Genomic DNA, 20231 nt, shown 5'->3' on the forward strand with positions numbered 1-20231 from the left:
GTCCCAGCTACTCGGGAGGCTGAGGCAGGAGGATTGCTTGAGCCCAGGAGTTTGAGGTTGCTGTGAGCTAGGCTGGCGCCACAGCACTCTAGCCTGGGCAACAAAGTGAGACTCTGTCTTAAAAAAAAAAAAAAAAGTTCTCCAAGAGCATCTTATTTTGTTTTAAAAGCAATAAATCATTTTTTGTGCAACTGTGGCTCTGGCATCTCCCAGCTCTGTGATCCTCACCAGATGTGGGTGGATGCTACTACTTGAGTCCCCAGGCAGGAGTTAGGTTTAATGAACTTAAAGGCATGAAAGGATTCTTTCAGTCTACAAGGAACACAGAACCCTTTGGTTCAGGGCACATCACATATAACCATGTTATGACACTAGGCAGAGTTGGGCCGGGCAAGATTAAGTGTATTCGTGGTCCCACTGGCCTGTGGCCTCTGCCCTGGTTTCCCACGGTCAGCTGCTGAGAAGCACAGCGTCTAGATGCCTCAGGCCAGTCTCTGGCCCAATCGCTAATGGCTTAGAGCCGGTCCTGCTGTGGGGTATATGGGGTGCTGTCTAGCAGGCTGATACGAGGCGATCTAGTGGTCACTGGAGACTTGGGGGCCAAGTGGGAAGAGGGACAAGATGTAGGCATGGCAGTACAGAACAGCACCAGGTGTTAAACAGGAGCTAAGACATCCAGGGATGGGGCGGTTGTCTGGGAGGAGGTCTAACCCCCACGAGAGCGTCTCCTCCAGATACCAGATTCCAGGCCTCTGCGGTGAGGGGATGCTGGGCCTATCTTCATAGAAGAGCCTGGATGTTACCCACTGAATGGCCAGAGATGGGCCTGAGGAAGTTGAAGGCCTTTGGGGGCATGGACAGTGGGATCCTTTGCCTGTGAGGCTCTTTCTTTTAGCAGCACATACATTCATCACTGAGTCCTAAGGCTGTGACACTGCAGAGGGACAGAAATCTAGAGCAGAGGCCTGGTACAGATACAAATGTTTATTCTACATAAAAATTTCACAAAATGGGCAGCTGGTTGTACCAAGACCTTTGGTGAAGGGGTGGGAGGGAGTCGCTTTGAAGAAGGCAACACGGACAGTGGTCACAGTCACTGGGCAGGAGCAAAGCTGAGGGCAGATGGGGCACCCAGACACGGCCCCACCCCCTACTGCATGCACTCGCATGCACACTCCTTGCCTGTCGACGAGGGAGAGTGGTCTTGGGGCAGGGGCACGTTTCTGACAAGAAGCCCCAAGATAGTGGGGAGGGGGAGGCGGCCCTCCCTGGCTGGCTGCTGAATACTGCATCCGAGACACTGACACCCATGTGGCACATCAATGGGGGACGGCAAGGGCAGGATGAGATTGCAGGCCTGAAGTGATAGCTGACTTCCTGGGGCACAAGAGAGCAGGGACTGCTGTCCCAAACATGCAACACTGGCTTGAGGACTGGACTGAGGCCTGCTCTGCCTCGAGCTGCAGGGGTGGCTGGGACTGGACACCAGCCAGCCTCTTCCAGAGGGTCTCCTGGGGTTGGGCTTAGCCCAGAGGGGTTGCTCCTGGGGCTGCAGGAATGTGGGAAGGGAAGTTGAGGCTGAAGGCCTGTTGGACTTTGCCCCTGTGCAGGGGAGGAAGCCTGGTCTTGATATGGTCCAAAGCCACAGCACCCTTAGCCTCCCTGGCAGTGATCAGCTATTAGAGGCTTGGAGCTGGGCTGTCACTCAAGGCCACCCCTCCCCTAACCTGAAAAGCAGCACCATGTGGCCAGCTGGTCCCCACCCCTTGGGGCTCGGCTTGTGGGGACAGCTGGAGAGGCCAGAGGACAGGGCAGGTGGGCAGGTCAGCTAGATGCAAGGTTGGGGTCCAGAAAGACCCTTGATCCCAGGAAAGGGCAGCCCCCAGGCCTGAGTGGTATTACTGGAGGCAAGGAAGAGTAGTGTGGGCCGCCCTGGGCAGCCCTGCCTGGTAAAGGGAGGTGGCCAGGGCCCACTGGCTATTTCCCTCTGTCTCTTCTGTACAGACGACACTGTCACAAAGATCATGCACACGACACAGCTCAGGGCAGGGTGGGACTGGAGGGCCCATGGCAGAGAATGGCGCAGTATGGGGCGGGAAGGAGAGTGCTCTGAGCCAGAGGTGGGGGTGGGGAGGGCAACCCAGCCAGGCAGCAGCAGCCAGAGGCCTCCTTGGGGTGGCTGTCTGAAGTGGAGTGGCAGGTTGGGGGCTTCTATCCGAAGATGCCGCCAAAGGTGGAGGCGATGATGATGCCCAGGACCACACAGCAGATGATGATCATGATTTTCTTCTGCAGGGGAGCAGGCAGGAGGGCCTCAGACAGCTCAGGGGTAGGGAGGGATGAACCGAGTCTGGGGATCTAAGTGGGGAAGGTGACAGCCTGGGGCAGGGGACTGAGGGATGGCCAGCCCTAACGGGTGCTGGGATGTGGGCTCGGGCACAGCTGGGGCTACTGACCCGGCGCGCCTTGCTCTGGTACTTGACGGCCTTCTTGGTGTCAGACACGGCCCTCTCCACATAGTCCACCGCGTGCTCCACATTGTACTCGATCCTGTCAATCATCTCCCCCTGCAGGGCCGGGGGCACCCGAGTTCCAGAGGGTCCCCTCCTCAGGGTCGTGAGGGGTCTCAGGGCAGGACTTCAGGAAAGCACCCTGAGGCTAGAGAGGGAGAAAAAGGGGGTGTGAGAAGGGCGGGTAGAGCCAGGTACCTGGGACAGGGCGGCGTGGGCACAGCAGGCTCCCCAGGGCAGACCCCACCTCTCCCCGCAGAGCAGCCATCCTGGGGGTGGAAGTGGCCATGCAGTCTCAGCCAAGGCTTGGGGACCATGCAGAGAACGCTCAGCTGGGGCCCTGACCCCTGTGCTGATGCCAGAGAGGACGGTGCCAGGCAGAGGAAGGCAGGGACAGGAGTGGGTGGGCTGGCCTCTGGGCCTGCCCTGGCCATAGCTCCTAGGGTGACCCCAGGGGAGTCCCCGCTCCATCCTCCTCAGGCATGATGGCTCCTTCCAGCTCTGACTGACCCCTTGCTCAGCCTCACAGCCTTCTTGGACCCTGTAATCTGGTCCCATGCTGCCCTCGGAGGCCAATGTGACTGTGAATGTCCCACAAGACTCCCAGGGCATGTCTCCCTCTCCAAGCCCATCGCCTTCACTGGTGTCCACGTCGCCATGGTCTGTCTCTCGCCAGGATGGCAGGAGCAGCTTCCTCGTGGCCTCCCTACTTCCTAAGGACATGTCACTCCTACACTTAACCCCCCAGTCTAGAAGAGACTCCACGTGTCTCAGCACTGCCTGCCAAGGCCGCGTCCATCGCAGCCTTCATCTCAGCTCTGACCGCTGCCTGCGCCCCGGCCCCGTGGGCCTCCTTTCCGCTCCTCAAGTAAGTCCAGCTCTTGCCAGGCTCGGGCCTTGGCCTCGCTGTCCTCCTGCCTGGGGGCAGCTCTTCAGTCTTCCCTGGGAAGCCTTCACGGCTGGCTCCTGTTCACCTTTTCTGGTATCAGCTCAAATGCTCCCTTCTTGGAAAGGGCTTCCTTGAGCACTCCCCTCCAAAGTGGCCGTCCCCGTCATTCTATCAGTGTGACTGCAAGTGGCCTCAGACCAGCAGCGTCGGCATCACCCTTGAGCTTGTCCAATGCACATTCACGGGCCCCACCTCAACCTATCAGTCTCTGGGAATGGGGACGCAGAAACTTACAACAAGTCCTCCACGTGATTCCCAGGCAGTTTCAATATTGAGCACCACTGTCCTATCACACTGCCTCCTCCTAACACCTGAGCACCTGGTACCACTGGAGAACATTCCATTTGTTCTTACACAGACTTCACCTAACATCCATTCGCTCCAGGAAGCAGGCCCCTCAGCTGTCCTGGTCACTGCTACACCTCCAGCTCCTAGGAAAGCGCCGGGTCCACCTGGCCCCATGCTAGACGGTCGGTCGGTGAATGAGCCAGGGCAGGGCTGGGTGGAGGTGGGTGGGGCCATGCAGGGCCATGCAGAGAATAGAGTCCTTCAGGAGGGCAGGGCCCTGGCGGCAATTTCAACAGTGGGTAGTTGGTTACCTGAGGACTTGGTCCCTCCCGGACAGGGCAGCATGTCAGGCAGAAAGGGGAGGGGTTAGTGCAGCCCTGCGTGCTGCTGTGGGCTGAGCTGTGGGGACCCGGGCGCTCACCTGACTCTCAACGAGCATGGCCATGTCCATGAACATGTCATGCAGCTCCCGGATGCTGTTCTCCAGCTTGATGATCTCACTGTGCCGCGTCTCAATCTCGCTCAGAGCCTGCTTCGAGATGCTGGAGTCCATGATGATCTAGGGGGTGGCAGCGGACGCAGAGCTGGGTGGGCGGGCGGAGCAGGAGGGCCACTGGGACAGGCAGAGTTGCTCTGGAAGGGGCCTGCGGCTTCCTCCCTAGCCACAGCCCTGCCCACCTCGCTGCTTGGCTTTACCACCTGCTAGCTGTTACCTAATTTCTCTGTGACCCAATTTCCTATCTATCATGGGCTAATAACACTCCTCACCTGTGCTCACCACATAGTAAGTGCTCAGTAAGTAAGAGCTCTTTCAACAGCATTTTGCAGAGCCCAAGCTGACTGCCCCATAGATCCAGGCCTGGAACTGCCTTTCTCCCCACCCCTCCCCTCTCTCCTCCTGGAACCCACACCCCCAGCCGCCTCCCACACCTGTGTGCCACCTCCCCGGAAGCACCTGCTTCACGGCATAGCACAGAGCTTCACTTGAACGTAAAGATAGCCAAATGTCCTCCGGGAGGACAAAAAGGTCCCAAGGATGATGGGAGGGGCCCCTGGCCGTTGGCAAGTAGTCAAGGGCAGCAAGGAAGTGGATCCACATGGGAGGCACCAGGAGACGGGGTCCTGATTCCACTTTTGCCACTAACGTTTACGATATCTCAGCCTGGTCCCTTCCCCTCTCTGGGACTTGGCCTTCCCTCCTCTAAAACCTACCTTACAAGGTGGCTATGTCCAAATGCTGTCCAAACCCAGCACTTTGCACACATACTAGGGGTCATGGTAGGGGGACATGGTAGGTGGGTCATGGAAGGTCACACTCACCCCAGAGGCAAAGATGGCGGGGTTCCCACTCTCCAGCATGTCCTCCAGCTCCTCACTTGTTGTGGTCCGGCCAGCTGCCAGTGGGGTCACACTGAGCCTGGCTCTCTCCCTGGAGCTCAGCATGAGCCCCAGGCCCCGCCCCTCCAGCTCCCACCCCTCCAGCCCCCACCCCCTACCCATCTAACCCCCTAGGACCCGCCCCTCCAGCCCCCACCCCGCCCCTCTAGCCCTGGGCCCCGCCTCTCCAGCCCCCACCCCCTACCCATCTAACCCCTAGGACCTGCCCCTCCAGCCCCCACCCCGCCCCTCTAGCCCTGGGCCCCGCCTCTCCAGCCCCCACCCCCTACCCATCTAACCCCTAGGACCCGCCCCTCCAGCCCCCACCCCGCCCGGCCCCGCCTCTCCAGCCCCCACCCCCTACCCAGCTAACCCCTGGGCCCCGCCCCTCCAGCCCCCACCCCTACCCATCTAACCCCTTGGCCCCGCCCCTCCAGCCCCCACCCCCGCCCCTCTAGCCCTGGGCCCCCGCCTCTCCAGCCCCCACCCCCTACCCATCTAACCCCTAGGACCCGCCCCTCCAGCCCCCACCCCGCCCCTCTAGCCCTGGGCCCCGCCTCTCCAGCCCCCACCCCCTACCCATCTAACCCCTAGGACCCGCCCCTCCAGCCTCCACCCCGCCCCTCTAGCCCTGGGCCCCGCCTCTCCAGCCCCAACCCCCTACCCGTCTAACCCCTAGGCCCCGCCCCTCCAGACCCTGGGCCCCGCCCCTCCAGCCCCGACCCCCTACCCATCTAACCCTGGGCCCCGCCCCTCCAGCCCCCACCGCGCCCCTCCAGGTCATGGGCCACGCCCCTCCAGCCCACACCCCCTACCCATCTAACCCAGGCCCCCCCCCCCGCTTACTGATCTCCAGCTGCCTCTGGATGCGGCCCTTGCAGCGTTCGCGGTAGTCAGACTGCGTTGCGTTGTACTCTGACATGACCTCCACAAATTTTCGCGACAGCGTGGAGTGCTGGGGGTCCAAGATGGGGGTGCAGGTGTCAGGCCCCAGAGAGACCCAGAGGCTCAAGTGCCCGCCCACCCAAGAGTCCCAGCCTGCACCTGTGTCTTCCGGATCCTCAAGTCAGCTGAGGAGCGGTTCAGGCCTTCCTCCTGCTCAATGCTCTGCTCGATGCCTGGGGGGAACAGATGGCTGCTGGCCACAGGCTGCCCACCTTCGCCACCGCCCCCCAACCCACACACCCAGATCTGGCTCCCCAGCTGCCCTGGGGGCGCCATGTGTGGCCCGTGAGTGGTGGGGTCAGGGAAGCACCAGGCACTGATGGGAGGAGGAGCGAAGCGTGTGCACCTGTGTGAGCGCACACCCACCCACCCACCTGTGAGGCCTCAGGCACACCCGAGCTGTGTGTGAGCACCTACTGTGTGCAAGGGCTGGTGGCTCAGGCCACCCTGTGCCTCTGCACTCAGAGAGGCTGTGCACAAGAGGCCGTGTCCAGAGCTGGGACGGCCAGGTGGCCACAACCTGCAGGGCGTGTGCCCGAGGCCTCGGCATTCATGGGTGTGCACGTCTGTGTTCACGTGAGCGTACAGGGGCTTTTGCTCGAGACCAGGAGGTGCTGGCCACTTCTTAGACCCTCTTAAACAGAAGTAAGGGGCAGTGCCCAGAGCAGAGCACTCCCTGGATAAAGCCCCAGCATCTGTGTCCCTAGGCCCAGCTAGGGCCTGGCCAAGTAGCTGCTGAGTGAACGGGCACACGCTGCTGCCCTCATAAAGGAAAGTGAGATCCAGTGTAGCCCTCAGAGTTAGTGAGACCCCATTGGCTACACGGAGCAAGCAGGCCTAGAGGCCCCCCAACCACCCCCAGACACATCTGGGAGCCTGACTCACTCTTTAACTTGGAACGAACTTTGTTCGCTGTCTTCTTTATGTCGGACATGAGTTCTTCCAGCTCCTCCTTCGTCTCTGGGGAGGCAGAAGGGGCGGGGGTAGAGCCCCTGGGCTCCTTCCCTGCCTGCCATTCAGGCTCAGCCTCCTGCATGGGGGGCTCAATGGGGGGGCTCTGGGCAGACCCCAAGTCTCCTCTCTTCCCCTGGCTCAGGCTCTGCCAGGGCCACACCAGCTGCAGCCTCACCCCCTCTTGTGCTGCCTTTCAAGGAGCCTCCCCTCCTCCGTCGCTGGCGCCCCCACCCCCTGTAGATAACAGATGGGTCTAAATTTAAGGCAGAAATAATTGTGGAGCAGCTGGCGATGCTGGAGTTGGCTCGAGGAACACTGACTTGATACTTGCCTGAGTCGAAGGTGGGGGGCGCAGGCTCACCTGGCATTACCTGGCCCAGGAGGGTAAGCAGCAGCCATCCAGTGGGCTGACAGGGGGTCAAGGAGGGAGAAGCCCCCCAACCCCACATTGCCCAAAGTCACAGCCTCAAACACCCTGGGTGGGGCCTTTCCCCAGGTGCTGAGCTCAGTGGAGTGCCCCATGGGGGGGTGGATGGCCTGGGTGGCAGCTGATGGAGAAGAGGTTCGAAGAGGTGGGCCCTGGGGCACAGTTGCTCCTGGCGGTGGCAGGTAGCTGGGGCCTAGGAGAGGTGAAGCTGGGGGAGGCGGTGGCATAGTGTTTCTGGCCCTTCTTCCCTGAAGTTGGCCGAGTCCATGGGGGTGCCTAGTTCACCTTCCCTGAGAGGGGCTGGCTGGCAACACCCAAGCCTAAGGGCATCCCCAGGACTCCCCCCTGGAGATGCCGGACCGAGTTCCAACCTAAGTTCCAACCGCCCTCTGCTGCCTCTGGGGGGTTTCTCCCAGAGTGCACTGCGGAGGGGAGTTGACAGAGCTCTATCAGGAAGGCCCTACATGGGATCCTCCCAAGTGGAGTGCGAGTGGGGTGGGGTGCGGAAGAGGGGTTCGGAGGAGCGGAGGAGGGCGCCTCATTCGTAAGAACAAAGGAAAACTCGGTTACCAGCTGCTCTGATGTCTCAGCCTCTTTTGCTCAGACCCAAAATAGCCCAGCCCGGATGGCGGCCCCCAGAGCAGGCAGAGCGAGCCTTAGCCCAGGAAAGCCCCCCACTCTCTGCCGTCTCTTCTCGTGACTCCTCAGTAACTCTGCTCCCTCCGCCTCTGCCCTGGACCCCCCACCTGGGAGCCCCCTCCCTTGCTGAGAGCCTGGTACTCAGCCAGGTCATGGGTGGTGATTCTGAACTGGTCCCTTCTGACTGTGTTTGACATGGGGAAGAAGTACAGACAGCATGAGGGACCCCCGAGAGAGGAAGCCCCCGATGCCCTCCCACCTGCTAGCAATTGGGAGGCTCCTCCCCTGACCTGTATAGAACTCTGTCCCTACCCCACAGTCAGTCACCTTCTGACCCTTAGCAGGAGCAACCCACACAGGGACACACAGCGACCCAGATATATCTGGGCACAGACATGTGTCACGTGCTGCCATCCAGACAGATCTCCGGGGAGAGGGGCAAAGCACGATGGCTGCCCCGAGTGTCCCCTTCCCTAGGAGGTCCCTCTCCTTCCTTAGCTCCCACCTCACCCGTTCTGCCTTCCGAGGGCCTGGCCCTGGGCTTGGTGGGTGTGGCCCTGGCCTGGGTTCAAGCACACTGGGGGCTGCGGAAGGATTTATTCTGGGTTCTTGAAGATGCCAGTGGGTTTGAGGGTGAGGGGCCGTGGACAGGGAGGCAGTGCTGGAGGTGAGAAGATGATCCAACCATGGGCACCTGGGTGGCCAGGCCTCTCCTGGAACACCTGGGGAGGGCACGAGGGGGCCTGCGTGCTCGTGCTCAGCCTGGCGTCTTAGTGTAGCAACCACCATCTCAACAGGAATGTGGGGGCCGGGTCGGTCACAGGGCCTGTCTAGGGAGTGGAATCTTGTGTGGCGGGAGAAGGGTGACTTCCTGGAGCCCCGAGAATGCCCGCTCCGGGGTACCACGTGGCCAGGCGCCAGGGCTGCCAGCTCTTTCCGGAAGCTCTGCCTGCTTGGCCGGCCTGCCCTCCCACAGCGCTGCGGAGCTGCCATCTGCTCCCCGGGAGGCAAGGGGTGGGGTGGGGCGGGGCAAGGCAGGGCCTCCTATTGATCAGAGACAGCTCCCTCTCTGCTTCCCGCCCCCCAGAAGCCCAGGGCAGCAGCCAGCCCTGTCACCTTCGAAAAAGCCAGCTTACACAGGGAGGGCGGGGCTGGCCACCTGACCCACCCAGGCCCGGCCCGAGGAGGGTCACCCCTGCCACCACCCAAGTCTTTGCATGAGACCCGGTCCCATGGCCAGCGATACTGGGCACTGACCCCTCAACGCCAGGCTGGGGACAGCTGTGTTTCCTGAGGCTTCCCATGGGACCCTTCCCAGCCTGGCCAGCCCAGGCCCCCCTCTGCCCAACAGCAATGAGGGGCACTGGGGTTCCATGAGCGCCCCCTGGCAGGAGCCCCTTCGTGGAGGCCTGTGGGGCCTGAAACCTGTGCCCGCAACCCACACACTCACTCTCGTCGGGGTTGGGGGAGGCCAGGATGGCGCTGTGCTTCCGCTTCACCTCCTCCACGTTCTCGGCGATCTTGTCAATGAAGCCCCGGATCTCCTCCACCTGCGGGCCAAGGCCAGGGTCAGGAGGAGAAAATCTGGGGAGGGGCTTCTCAGGCCTGGGGCTTGGCCCAAGTAGGGCCGAGGTCAGGGCTCAGGGAGAGCCGGGGCCAGGCTTCGGGAGGTGGGGCGTGGGGAGTGGCCGCTCCCAGGTGTACTTCCGAGGTGGGGAAGAGGGGACCCCAAACTTTGCTCCATGCTGAGCTTCCATCTATTTGCCCTCAAAGTGCCTTCATGAGCTCACTAGTTGCTGTCGCTGGGCTGTGGAGTCAGGCACAGGGGGTGTGTAAGTGCCCAGGGCCTGGCGCCGAAGCGAGAGGTGGCCACCCAAGGTCGGGTAGTACATGGGGAGAGGTGGGGTGTGCTGGCTCCCACCTGCTCAAAGAACTCATCCATGAAGCGGTCTCGGTCCACGGTGACGGTGACATCATCATCATCATCGCTGTCCTTGGCCTGCACAGGGTGGTGCACATGTGAATGGATCTGTCATGGCACATGCAGGCGCACAGCGTGCAGCTCCATGGCCCGGCCCGGCCCCCTCCCTTCTGGGGGCCTCTGGGCAGGACAAGAACAGGCCTGGCTGTGCCCTCAGCTGCCGGCCCCAGTGAGAACTGGAGGGTTGCTGGGGACCCAGCAGGAGGAGAGAGGCCTTGCCTGTCAAGTGGGTGCCAGGGCCAGGTCTCGGCCTCGAGGCCAAAGACTCTGTCTCCTGCCTAGCTGCCTGCCCCTCCCTGCAGCTGGGATGGCCTCTGTCTGGCCCCCCGGGGTCCCCAGGCCTTGCCTGGGACAGATTCCTGGGAGCCGCACTCCCTACTCTCCTGGCCAGTGGTTTCCATCCAGGTGGAGCCCAGAGGTCCCAAGCTCCCTTCCCAGGGCGGGCCCTGCAGGGTGAGGCCTGCCCACTCCGTCCCGGCCCTGGGCACCACCAAACCCTGCCCCAGGGGAGGGACGGCTCAGACATGGGGCCATCTCCATAGTGCCCCCGACAGGCCTGGGAGACACTGCCTGTGAGGGGCGCTGCTGGGTGCAGCTTTGCCCACGCGGCGTCTTAGGAATCTTCTTTCTCCCTGTCCATCGGGACGTTGGACATTGGTCCTCCTTCCTCCCAGCCCCAGAGCTGGGCCTGGCAGGCGCAAGGGGCCGGTCACATTGCCACTTGGCTCGGGGCCTGCCACAGGCATAGGCCCCACCCTGCTGCCCCAGGAGCAGCTGTACAAAAGCCACCCCCATCATGGGGCAGAGGTAATTACACCTCTGGCTGCCCAGGATGCTGGCCACGGTCATTACTGTCTACCCCTGACACCTCGAGTCGGCCAGGGTCAGCCCAATCTGCTGGCCAAGGCCAAGGTCCCGCTGCACAGCCAAGGCAAGGATACCCAGGTGGCCACCCTAGGGCAGGGACCGACACTGCTCAGCCTGGGGTTTAGGGCTCAGCCCCACCTCATTCTCAGCACCCTGTGGGAACAGGTACGGCCCAGCTCAGCACGGGGCCCGCCTTGGTGCCCTCTTGCCAGGACCGAGGCAGACGGAGGTGGAGGGGCTGGGAAAGCTGAGGGGACCCACCGGGCTGGGCCCCAGCCCCAGCAGACACCAAGCAGCTGAGGGGCTTCCCATCTGAGTCTGTCTGCTCTGCTGTGACATGGGGACAGTGAGGCCTGGCCGCAGGGAGGGAGGTGCAGAAAGGGCGGGAAAGCCGAGCATGTTCTCTAAGGCGCAGTGTTTGGGGTCCACAGGCCCCCTAACCCCACCAAATGGGGACCAGCCAGGAGAGGGGTGACTGGGAGTATTTCTGGAGGCGGCTCAGAGGGGCCTCACATCAAGAGATCCCACCTCCTCCCCCAGCAGCTAAAATAAATCCTTGTTCCCACTCCCTACAATTGCCTGTGGTGGCACCAGGTGGCCGCCCCTTCCCTATCAAGCCCCCTCCCCTAATCACAGAGAATCTAGGAGCCATAGTCACACTTTCAGACCAAGCCAGGCCTAGGAGTTGAGTCAGAGGAGCACTCCCTAGGGAAACTGAGGCAGAGCATAGCTTGCAGGAGCCCAGCTCCCCACCCTGGGCAGCCTGCTGGGTTGGGAAGTGGCCCCAGGAGTTCCTGCCATGCAGCACCCAGCCCTCTCTGTCCTGGTGCCCGGAGGAGAGGGGGGATGAGAAAGGGCGGAAGGAGAATTTTCCAGCTCTGCTCTGGGGAAAGAGGTGGAAAATTCTCCTTGCAGCCTGCTGAGCGAGCCCCTGCCCTGCCCTCAGTGACTGCTGGCATCCTGGCTGGTGCCTCTCCTGGCCTCAGCTTGCCCATCTGGAAAACGAAGACATATCTTCTCCAGGCGTGCAGCCAGCCCGCCCTGCTAGCCCGGTGGCCTCCCCAGCGAGCTGAAGGCTGGGTCGGGAAGTTTCTCCAACAGAGGTGGGCGGGAGAGCGGCCCACACCCTCCTCCAGATGTTCCACCTATGAGGGCAGAGCTGGGGCAGGGGAGGCCAGGCCAGGGTCTGCCTGGGGCACCCAGGTTGGTGTACACTCTGGAGGTGGCATTCAGTCTGGCCCCAAAGCCAGTCAGAGGGTTGAGGGCCTGACCTCCCAGCCTGGGCCACATCAGCTGTGGCTCCAAGCAAAACCCAGAGGGGATGCTCCCAGGGAACCCCTGCTCACCAAGTCCTCCCAACCTCTTCCTCCTCAGGGCTTTGCACCCCACCCCTCCTTTCACCCCACTGCCCTACCACACCGCACCCCTAACTGTCTCCTGCCCTACAATCCACCCACTGTGATTCCAGGAAGCTGACATTCCCCTCAGCCTTGGATGCCACCTCCTTTCAGAAGCCTCCGCCCCACCATCAGTGTCTCATGCCCACACACTATTTACATCCCTGTTGGAGCCACAGCTGCAGACTCTCAGGCCCTGCAAAGTCCTCCTGGCCTCAGTTTCCAGCCTCAGCTTGCATGCCTCCTGTGACGGAGCACTCACTAGATTTCCCAGGCAGCTCTGCCCATCCTGGGCAACCCAATTGTTAAAGTCCTTCCCTGTCCTGTGGTTTGGCCCCAGGCCATAAAGAACCTATCGGGAAATGTGAAGGTAGCATCCATATCTCTGGGTTCCTCAGATTAAGCATTCCTTCACCTTCAGATCTTTCCCAGGGGCCCCAAATTGCAGCCCCTGCCCCAGACTTGTTCCGCTCTGCCTCTGTGTTCTGCAGTATAGCACACAAACCCAATCTGCTGCTGACTGTGGTCTGAGCAGGGCCAAAGATCTGACCCATCCCCTCCCTCTTTCTGTATGGTCTACCTCTATTAATGCAGCCAGAGATCACCTAAGTGATCATTTAGCACTTCCTACCAAGGAAAACCCCACACCCTTCCCCACCATTGTCTATGCAACTGAATTTTGGGCTCAAGTGAGGGACTTTTTTCCTGTTTTCATGTCTTTTCTTTTCTTTCTCTCTCTTTTTTTTTAAAGACAGGGTCTCACTTTGTCACCCAGACTGAAGAGTACAGTGGCACAATCATAGCTCACCGCAGCCCTGAACTCCTGGGCTCAAGCGATCCTTTCACTTTGGCCTCCCAAGTAGCTGGGATGCCAGGCATATGCCACGCCCTGCTACTGTCGCATTTCTTCATTTATTCTGATCCTTGTTTCAGTTTGTGGGATCCTGATGACTGTTTTTTGTTTTTTTTAAGACAGAGTCTCGCTCTATTGCCCGGGCTAGAGTGAGTGCTGTGGCATCAGCCTAGCTCACAACAACCTCAAACTCCTGGGTTTAAGCGATCCTACTGCCTCAGCCTCCCGAGTAGCTGGGATTACAGGCATGTGCCACCATGCCCGGCTAATTTTTTCTATATATATTTTTAGTTGTCCAGATAATTTCTTTCTATTTTTAGTATCGACGGGGTCTCGCTCTTGCTCAGGCTGGTCTCGAACTCCTGACCTCGAGTGATCCTCCCACCTCGGCCTCCCAGAGTGCTAGGGTTACAGGCGTGAGCCACCACGCCCGGCCTCCTGAGACTCTTGACTCTGTTGCCCCCTGCAACCGCATCCACATCCAAGCCAGAGCCCTGCGGCACCCTTCTAGAGACATCCTCTAGATCAACTCAGACCTCAATCAGTTCCCATTGGACACTGAATAAATTGACAAGGACGTAGGATGTCAGAGCCCCACCCCCACCGCCTCTGTCTCCCAACCCAGACACTCCTGACGAAAACGGAACTAAATAATGAGGTTAGCCTGGCATGCTGTCTTCCTGGTGTCTTGGGCTGGCCAGGGTGGACACTGTACACATGCAAAAAGTGGGCACCCAGACATGTGTTGAGTGATTAGGGCCCCAGCTCCCTTGGGAATCTAACAACCCTCTCCAGGCAACAGCAATGGCTCCGGGGTGGAGGCTGCAATGGAGTTACAGTGTTGGGAGGCTTTGGTGTGCAGGTGGCAGCCGGAGCCATGGGGCAGTTACAAGCTCAAAGGCCCAAATATCTTATGGCCGATACACCCACATATCATATGGGCACTTCGCGTGCCACCTGGCTTAAGCCAGGACCCACCTCTTGAACTCCCAGGTTCAAAACCCTCTGTGTCCCAGGGCCCTGCAAATCAGAAACCTGGGGGCACCCACCCTCTTCCTCCTCCACTTCCATCCACCCGACATTCAGTGTGTCCTTAATCTGTGGTTTTCAAAGTGGCGTGGCACCAGAATCCCTTGGGGGGACTTAAAAAACATAGCTTCCAGGGTTCCACCCTAGCGAGACTGAATCAGACTGAATAGTGAGGTTAAGTTTTTTCAAAGCACTCTCACCCCCAGGCGTTGAGAACCACTAGTCTGGTCACCTCGAGGCTCTGACCTGCTGTCCCAGCTCTGGCCTCACCACCTCCAATCAGGAATGGAAGTTGGGAGAGCTGTCTGGAGCCGGCAGGAAGAGGAGACCCCGCAGAACCACTGTGCATGCGGAGGCGGGGCAGCCCTGGTGGTCTCCCCTGGCACAGGCTCCAGGATTCCAGGGCACCTTCCTGGAAGCAGGAGTCCGATTCCTCCAAGAGGCACGGAGGCCAGGCAGCCTCCAGGTCTGTCCCAGGGGAGGGCTCAGGCCAGCCAGCAGAGTTGATTCATTGCTGCTGAGCAGAGTTGCTGTTGTCTGCCTCGAGGGCTATTTTTTTCCCTTCCTCTCTTAAATGACTAATCAAAGTCAATATCACTAGTGCAGAGAGGCCGGGAGCTGAGTCAGGGGTGTGTAAGAGGCCAGGCTGGGTCTCCAGGAAAGAGGGCTCTCCAGTCCGATCCCCTCCCCCATCCCCACCCTCCGGGTCTGTGTATTCCCTGTGCCTCCGACACCAGGTCCCTGCTCAGCAGAGCCTGCCCCTTAGCAGGGCCCCAGAGCAGCTCAGGGAGGCAGCTCCAGGTCCCTTTCTGGACCTCAGTTTTCTGATCTGTAAGATAGAAGGTTGGACTAGATGGTCCAGGAGGGCCATTCCACCTGCACCCTGAAGGAAAATCTGCCCAGATCCACCGTTTATTCTGGGAGACCCCAGGGAGGTAACAGGAGGGAAGGAGGGAGACCCTGCCCTATGCCCATTCATCTAGGGCAGAAATGCTGCCCTGCGAGGCAGTGAACATCATTTTCCAGATGAGAAAATGAGCAGAGAGAGACCAACCACCAGTCTCTTCCCAGCAACAGGAGAGAGAGAAGGGAACCGGTGGGCCAAGGGGACACTGGGCTTCCCCATCCAGGCCTGCCTGGCTGCCTGGGTGAGCTGGTCCCGGTCTAGACCTGAGGGGGCCTGAGAGGCCAGGGGCCGGGACTGCCAGCTGTTCTCTCCCAGTTGGGCATTCCCACCTCTCTGCCCTTCTTCAAGCTCACCCCTCTCTCCTTCTATTCCAATCCTGCTCTTCCTTCGGGGTCTTCCCAAGTTCTCTTCTTCCAGGTTCCGGCTGCCCCAACATCCCCTACTGCCTCTGTCCTCTGCCTCCTGCAGCGGGTCCCATGTGTCTGTCCCACATGGCTCAGCCCGTATGGAAACAGCATTCTGGGCTCAGGGAGGGGTAGGTCAGCTTTGGGAGGCCCCAGGGAAGAAAATCAGGGAGGTCTCTGAGTTGAGGGGTGGAGGCCACTACATGCCAGGCTGGGGCTGTCTGGGGATGCCCTGTCCCAAAGCCCCTCCCTGGCTGTGTGACCCTGGCCCAGTCTTTGCCCACTTAGGTCTCTCTGTCCCCCCTGCACCCTGGGGTGGCCCTGCTGATCTCTGAGGGCCTGCTACAGTGGTGTGGCCCCCCACGGGCCTCCAATGGCCCCCTTCTCTCTCCCTCTGCAGAACGGGAAGCAGCAGCCCCGCGAGAGGTGGGGGCTGGAGAGGGCTGGAGGGCTGGGCCTGGCCTGCAGAGCGCCGAGGAAACACGCCAGCTCCTTCCCCAAGTGTGACTTTTATAAATAAGCTCCCTTCGCCTCCCTTCCAAATGTGGTGGCGTTGGATGGGGGGAGAAGGAGAAAGGAGAAGGAGGAGGAGGAGGAGGGAGGGAGGGAGGGAGGGAGGGTTGGGGGTGGTGCGCACAGCCGCTGTCCCCAGCACCATCTCTGTCCATCCCAGCCAGCACTGGCCTCTTCATTCCTGGGGATTCTGGGCTGAAAATTCTGACTCCTGGGGTTCAAGGTCTCCCCCAAATGTGGAGCTGGAGTCAGGAGACCTGTGACCATGCCTCTCACCCTGAGAAACTGGCTTCTAGGTTTTCCCATCTCCACTTTACAGACAAGAACCCCAGGCCCAGAGGGAAAGGGACTTGTAGGAACGGCACCCCCTCAAGACTGACTATTCCACTCCACCTGGGGTGGGCTCCTGCCAGCCACCCCTCGAGGCTGCTTGAAACCCTTCATGGGCAGGGCCACCAGCAGTGCGTACAGCCTCCGTGGGCTCTGAATGCCCAGCTGGGGTGGGCAGGGTGGGGGATGCCTGGAGTGGAAGCCTCAGACAGTTCAAAGCAAAGCCAGGCCTCACCATCTAAGGGACCACCCAGGCTAGCATGTGTGTGTGTGTGTGTGTGTGTGTGTGTCAAAGACACAACCCAAGCTCGCCTTGGGGACCGCAGTCCCAGCCAGGCCCAAGTCTGACCATCTCCAAGGACTAGGCAAAGCCCCTTTCTACCACCTCCCGATCTACCAGGCAAGCCGCTGCTCCTTTGTGCCTCAGTTTCCCTTTCAGCAGAGGGGACGAAGGCTGACAAGCCAGATGATGTCATCACATGTAAGGAGCTGTTCCCCCTGTCACTTGGTCCCCACACATACCCTCCTCCGACCTACCAGGCACCCAAACATCAGCCAACACACTACAGAGCCATTTATCACCAAGATAACAGTCTTTCCCACTCAGCAGAGCACAGGAAACTTGAGGGCAACCACAAGGGCGGGTGGGGGGAGCGTTTGGAGACCATATACCACATAGGGGACTATCTTCTTCCTTTGAAACCCTGTGGGCTTTACCCCAGGGGCTGGGCACTCAGCCAGGAACAACACAGGTCTGACGGCAGGGTGGGGGCTGTCATGCCGGGGCCAGAGCGCGGGGGAGGTGGAGGCAGGCGGGCACAGGCTGCCTGCAGACAAGGCTGGAGTGCTGAGGGGAGACTCGGGCATCAATTCAGGAAACCTCTGGGCACCGAAGACAAGCCATGCGGTCAAAAGCCCAAAGGACACTTGAAACTTTCCATATGAGGGGGGACCGAGGGCTCTAGCTCTAAGCCCTGTGGCAGGGAGAGGCATCTGGGAGCCACCGGGCTGGGGGGCTCCGGTGCTCAGTGGGTGGGGCCAGCCAGCAGGGCGCACAGCCAGGGGATCAGATGAGGCTCACCGGCTCTTGAGCCCTGTCCCCTGCCCTCACAGGGAGGCTTCATTTCCTTCACTGCCCCCACCGGCCCTCAGGCTTGCTGTCCTTAAGGGCAGAGGCCAGGGGAAGGGAACCCTGTTGATGAGGAGCCGGCAGCAGGGGTCTCTGTCTGGGCTGGGAGGGTGGGCTGACTTGGAACCTTTGTGCATCCTCCTACTCCCCCTAAACCCCGCCCCAGGAGCCACACCCCAGGTGCTTCCCAGGCATAGGTGGAAAAATGTATTGATCCAGGTCACAGTCAGACCACGGAACCCCGGAAGGGTCTGGAAAAGCTAACCCGGGCTGCCCAGAAGCCCTAAGGTGGACCGGGGGTGGGTGTGACCCCTCCCAGAGCCCGGGCGGACAGAGGATCCCGACCGCGAGCCACAGGTGACGGGAGCCACAGGTGACGGGGGCGGCGCGGCGCCCCGCGAGACGGCTCCCGCCGAGGGGGCCGCCCCCACCGACGGCCGGGTTTCCGCAGCGCGCCCCGCAGCGGGTCTGGGCAGGGGCCGCCCCGGCCGTTCCCACCGCGGTCCCGCCGTCTGTCTACACCGAGCGGGGACGGGAAGTCAGCGATGAGGGACAGTGGGTGGGCAGAGACAGGACCCGCTCCACGGGCGGGGGAGAGGTCAGGCTCTCCGTCCCGTCACCGAAACCGCATAGTAACCCTCCGACCCCCCAAAACCAGGCATTGCCGAAAAGTTTATTCAGGACCCCGGGCTCCAGCCACCAGTCCACGGGTCAACGAGGCCAAGCTCACGCGGGCCCGTGACCCCGAGTGGGTTCGAGGGGCGGGACCCGGACGGGGGTCGGGGTCCCCGGCGCGCACCGCTCCCTCCCGCCCAGCGGCGCCGCAGGAGCCGCCACCGCGCTCGCCGGCCGCGGGGGCCGGGCGGGCAGTGTCCGGCGCGCTGGTGCGGGCGGCGGGCGGCCGCGCGCCGGGGCCGGACTCACCGTGCGGAGCTCCTGGGTTCGGTCCTTCATGCTCCCGGGAGTGGCAGCGGCGCCGGCTGCAGCCGAGTGAGCCCCGCATGCGCGGCGGCCGCCCCGCGGCTGCGCAGCGCCCGCCCGGCCCCGCCCCGGCCCCCGGGACCCCGGCCCGGCCCCGCCCAGCCCGGCCCCGCCCAGCGTCCGCCCGGCCCCCGCCCCGGCCCCGCCCCACTCGGAGCCCTGGGGCCTCGTTCCCCGGCGTCCTCAACTCGTGACCCCTGCCCGGGATGCAGCCCCAGGCCCCTCTCCACTCTGCAGCTCCGCATCCCTGTTCTGGACCCTGGGTCCTCATCCCCGGAGCCCTTCACGTCCCGGGGGATTTGCTGGAGGTTGCAACTCCCTCGCAGATTTCATTGCCACAGGGCCTCCAGCGTCCCCCTGCAGTCCCCACCCGCCGCCCCCCATCCCCCAGCCAGAAACCTGCTCCAGAGAGTTCCAGCCTCGGGGCCCCCACCCGTCCCACCTTCTCCCATCATCCGACCCGAACTCGGGCTCGGCCCCCCTCTCCCCTGGGAGTTCTCAGTTCACAGGGCTGGATGCTGGGTGACCCCGCTTTTCCTTTAGTTTCCACTCCCGGTGGGGACGCAGGAACCCCTCTATCTTTGGGAAAGGGAGATTTAAGTTACACTGCCCTCTCCTTCCCTTTTCCCTGCGTCCCCAGCCCTGAGCTCCAGCCCCAGGCCTCAGGTCCTGCTTCCTATCTAGAAGCTGGGGGCAGGGAGCCTGGGCCCAGCTTCCTCTGGGACTAATGGGAAGACCTTAGCAGTACCCATGGGGGGGTGAGAGTGGAGGGGCGATGTTCCCCTGTAGGTCCCTGCCAGCATCCTGTTGCAACAGCAGTCACACACGCCTACCTTCCCACCACCCCCACTGTCCCCAGCTGTCCCTTCTGTGCAGTAGCCCAGACCCTCTTGACCTCAAGCCAGGCACTCCCCCTGCTCCCTATCCCAGGCTGCCAAGGCATTGCTCTGGAGCCGGTCCAGCCCCCTGCTGCCCAGTGTGTCTGAGCCTGGCACATCTCCCAGACGATGGGCACAGGTTAGCTAGCTGGCAGTCAGGCTGGGGACACTGTTCCAGACTTCCCTTCTTCCCTGGAAAATCTAGCCCAAGACACTGGAATGTGTCCTGGCGTGGAAGACAGCCACACCCTTTCCAGTTGTCCAGTTTCAACCTTGAGTGATCGTAGAGCAGGCATTGGTGGCATCTTATTTGACAGATGAGAAACAAACACCCATCTGCTAGAGGGACTTGCCCAGGATTATGGGAACCTTTGGCAGGGGAGGCTGCCTGACCCTTGGCCTAGCGTTCTTTCCTGCGTGCAGGGTGAGTCAGCAGAGTGGGTCATGGCAGTGCCCCCAGAGCCCGGTGTCTGGCCCTGCGGGGAGAGGGCAGGAAGGGGAGGCACAGCTCCTGCCCTCAGAGGGCCCTGTGTAATGCCAAGCATCGTTCATTGAGATGTATATTAAATGATAGCCTGAAAAATGAATAAAGGAATTAACATGTGCCCTTTACGTTAAACTCTGTTTTTCTAAGTCTTACCCTCATTTAATCATCATTCATCCATCAAACGTTAAATGGGAAACCGTGCACTGGGGCCACTGTTCTTCACTCAAGGTGTTTCCAGCGCAGTGGGGAAGACAGACATGGTTTTAACACGTAATGGTACCAGGGTGGCTTCCCAGGGGTGGTGACATTTGAGCAGGGAGTTGGAGGAGTGGGGTCACAGCAGGAAGGATGCTGGGGCAGGGCTGAGGGCGGGGAACAGTCAACAG

General features: G+C 61.2%; 1 protein-coding gene across 4 annotated transcripts; it reads right to left on the reverse strand.

The window, feature by feature from the left end:
- Positions 1-969: 969 nt before the first annotated feature.
- Positions 970-18522, reverse strand: STX1A (syntaxin 1A). Of its 4 annotated transcripts, XM_045543130.1 has the most exons (10): positions 18424-18522; positions 10011-10088; positions 9540-9639; positions 6955-7029; positions 6169-6242; positions 5971-6079; positions 5068-5141; positions 4169-4306; positions 2457-2567; positions 970-2289 (listed from the first exon to the last, which is right to left on the reverse strand). In XM_045543130.1, exons 1-10 carry the CDS (start codon positions 18451-18453, stop codon positions 2212-2214), a joined length of 867 nt encoding a protein of 288 aa, XP_045399086.1. In that variant the 5' UTR covers positions 18454-18522; the 3' UTR covers positions 970-2211. The 4 variants fall into 4 exon arrangements, with proteins under 4 accessions (XP_045399086.1, XP_045399084.1, XP_045399085.1 ...); XM_045543128.1 differs by lacking the exon at positions 970-2289 and having other exon boundaries at positions 2457-2658; XM_045543129.1 differs by lacking the exons at positions 970-2289; positions 18424-18522 and having other exon boundaries at positions 2457-2658; positions 10011-10090.
- Positions 18523-20231: the final 1709 nt, after the last annotated feature.

Source organism: Lemur catta, chromosome 2 (genome assembly GCF_020740605.2).
Source record: "Lemur catta isolate mLemCat1 chromosome 2, mLemCat1.pri, whole genome shotgun sequence".
In the NCBI taxonomy this organism is placed as follows: domain Eukaryota; kingdom Metazoa; phylum Chordata; class Mammalia; order Primates; family Lemuridae; genus Lemur; species Lemur catta.

Excerpts from the sequence above, each read along its gene's own strand:
- STX1A (XM_045543127.1), bottom strand. The coding sequence starts at position 18,453 with ATGAAGGACCGAACCCAGGAGCTCCGCACG. Across the intron at positions 10,089-18,423 it reads GAACCCAGGAGCTCCGCACG|GCCAAGGACAGCGATGATGA; the intron begins GTGAGTCCGGCC and ends CACCCTGTGCAG. Across the intron at positions 8,920-9,539 it reads CTCCCCCAACCCCGACGAGA|ACAGGCCCTGTGACCGACCC; the intron begins GTGAGTGTGTGG and ends TCCACTCCCTAG.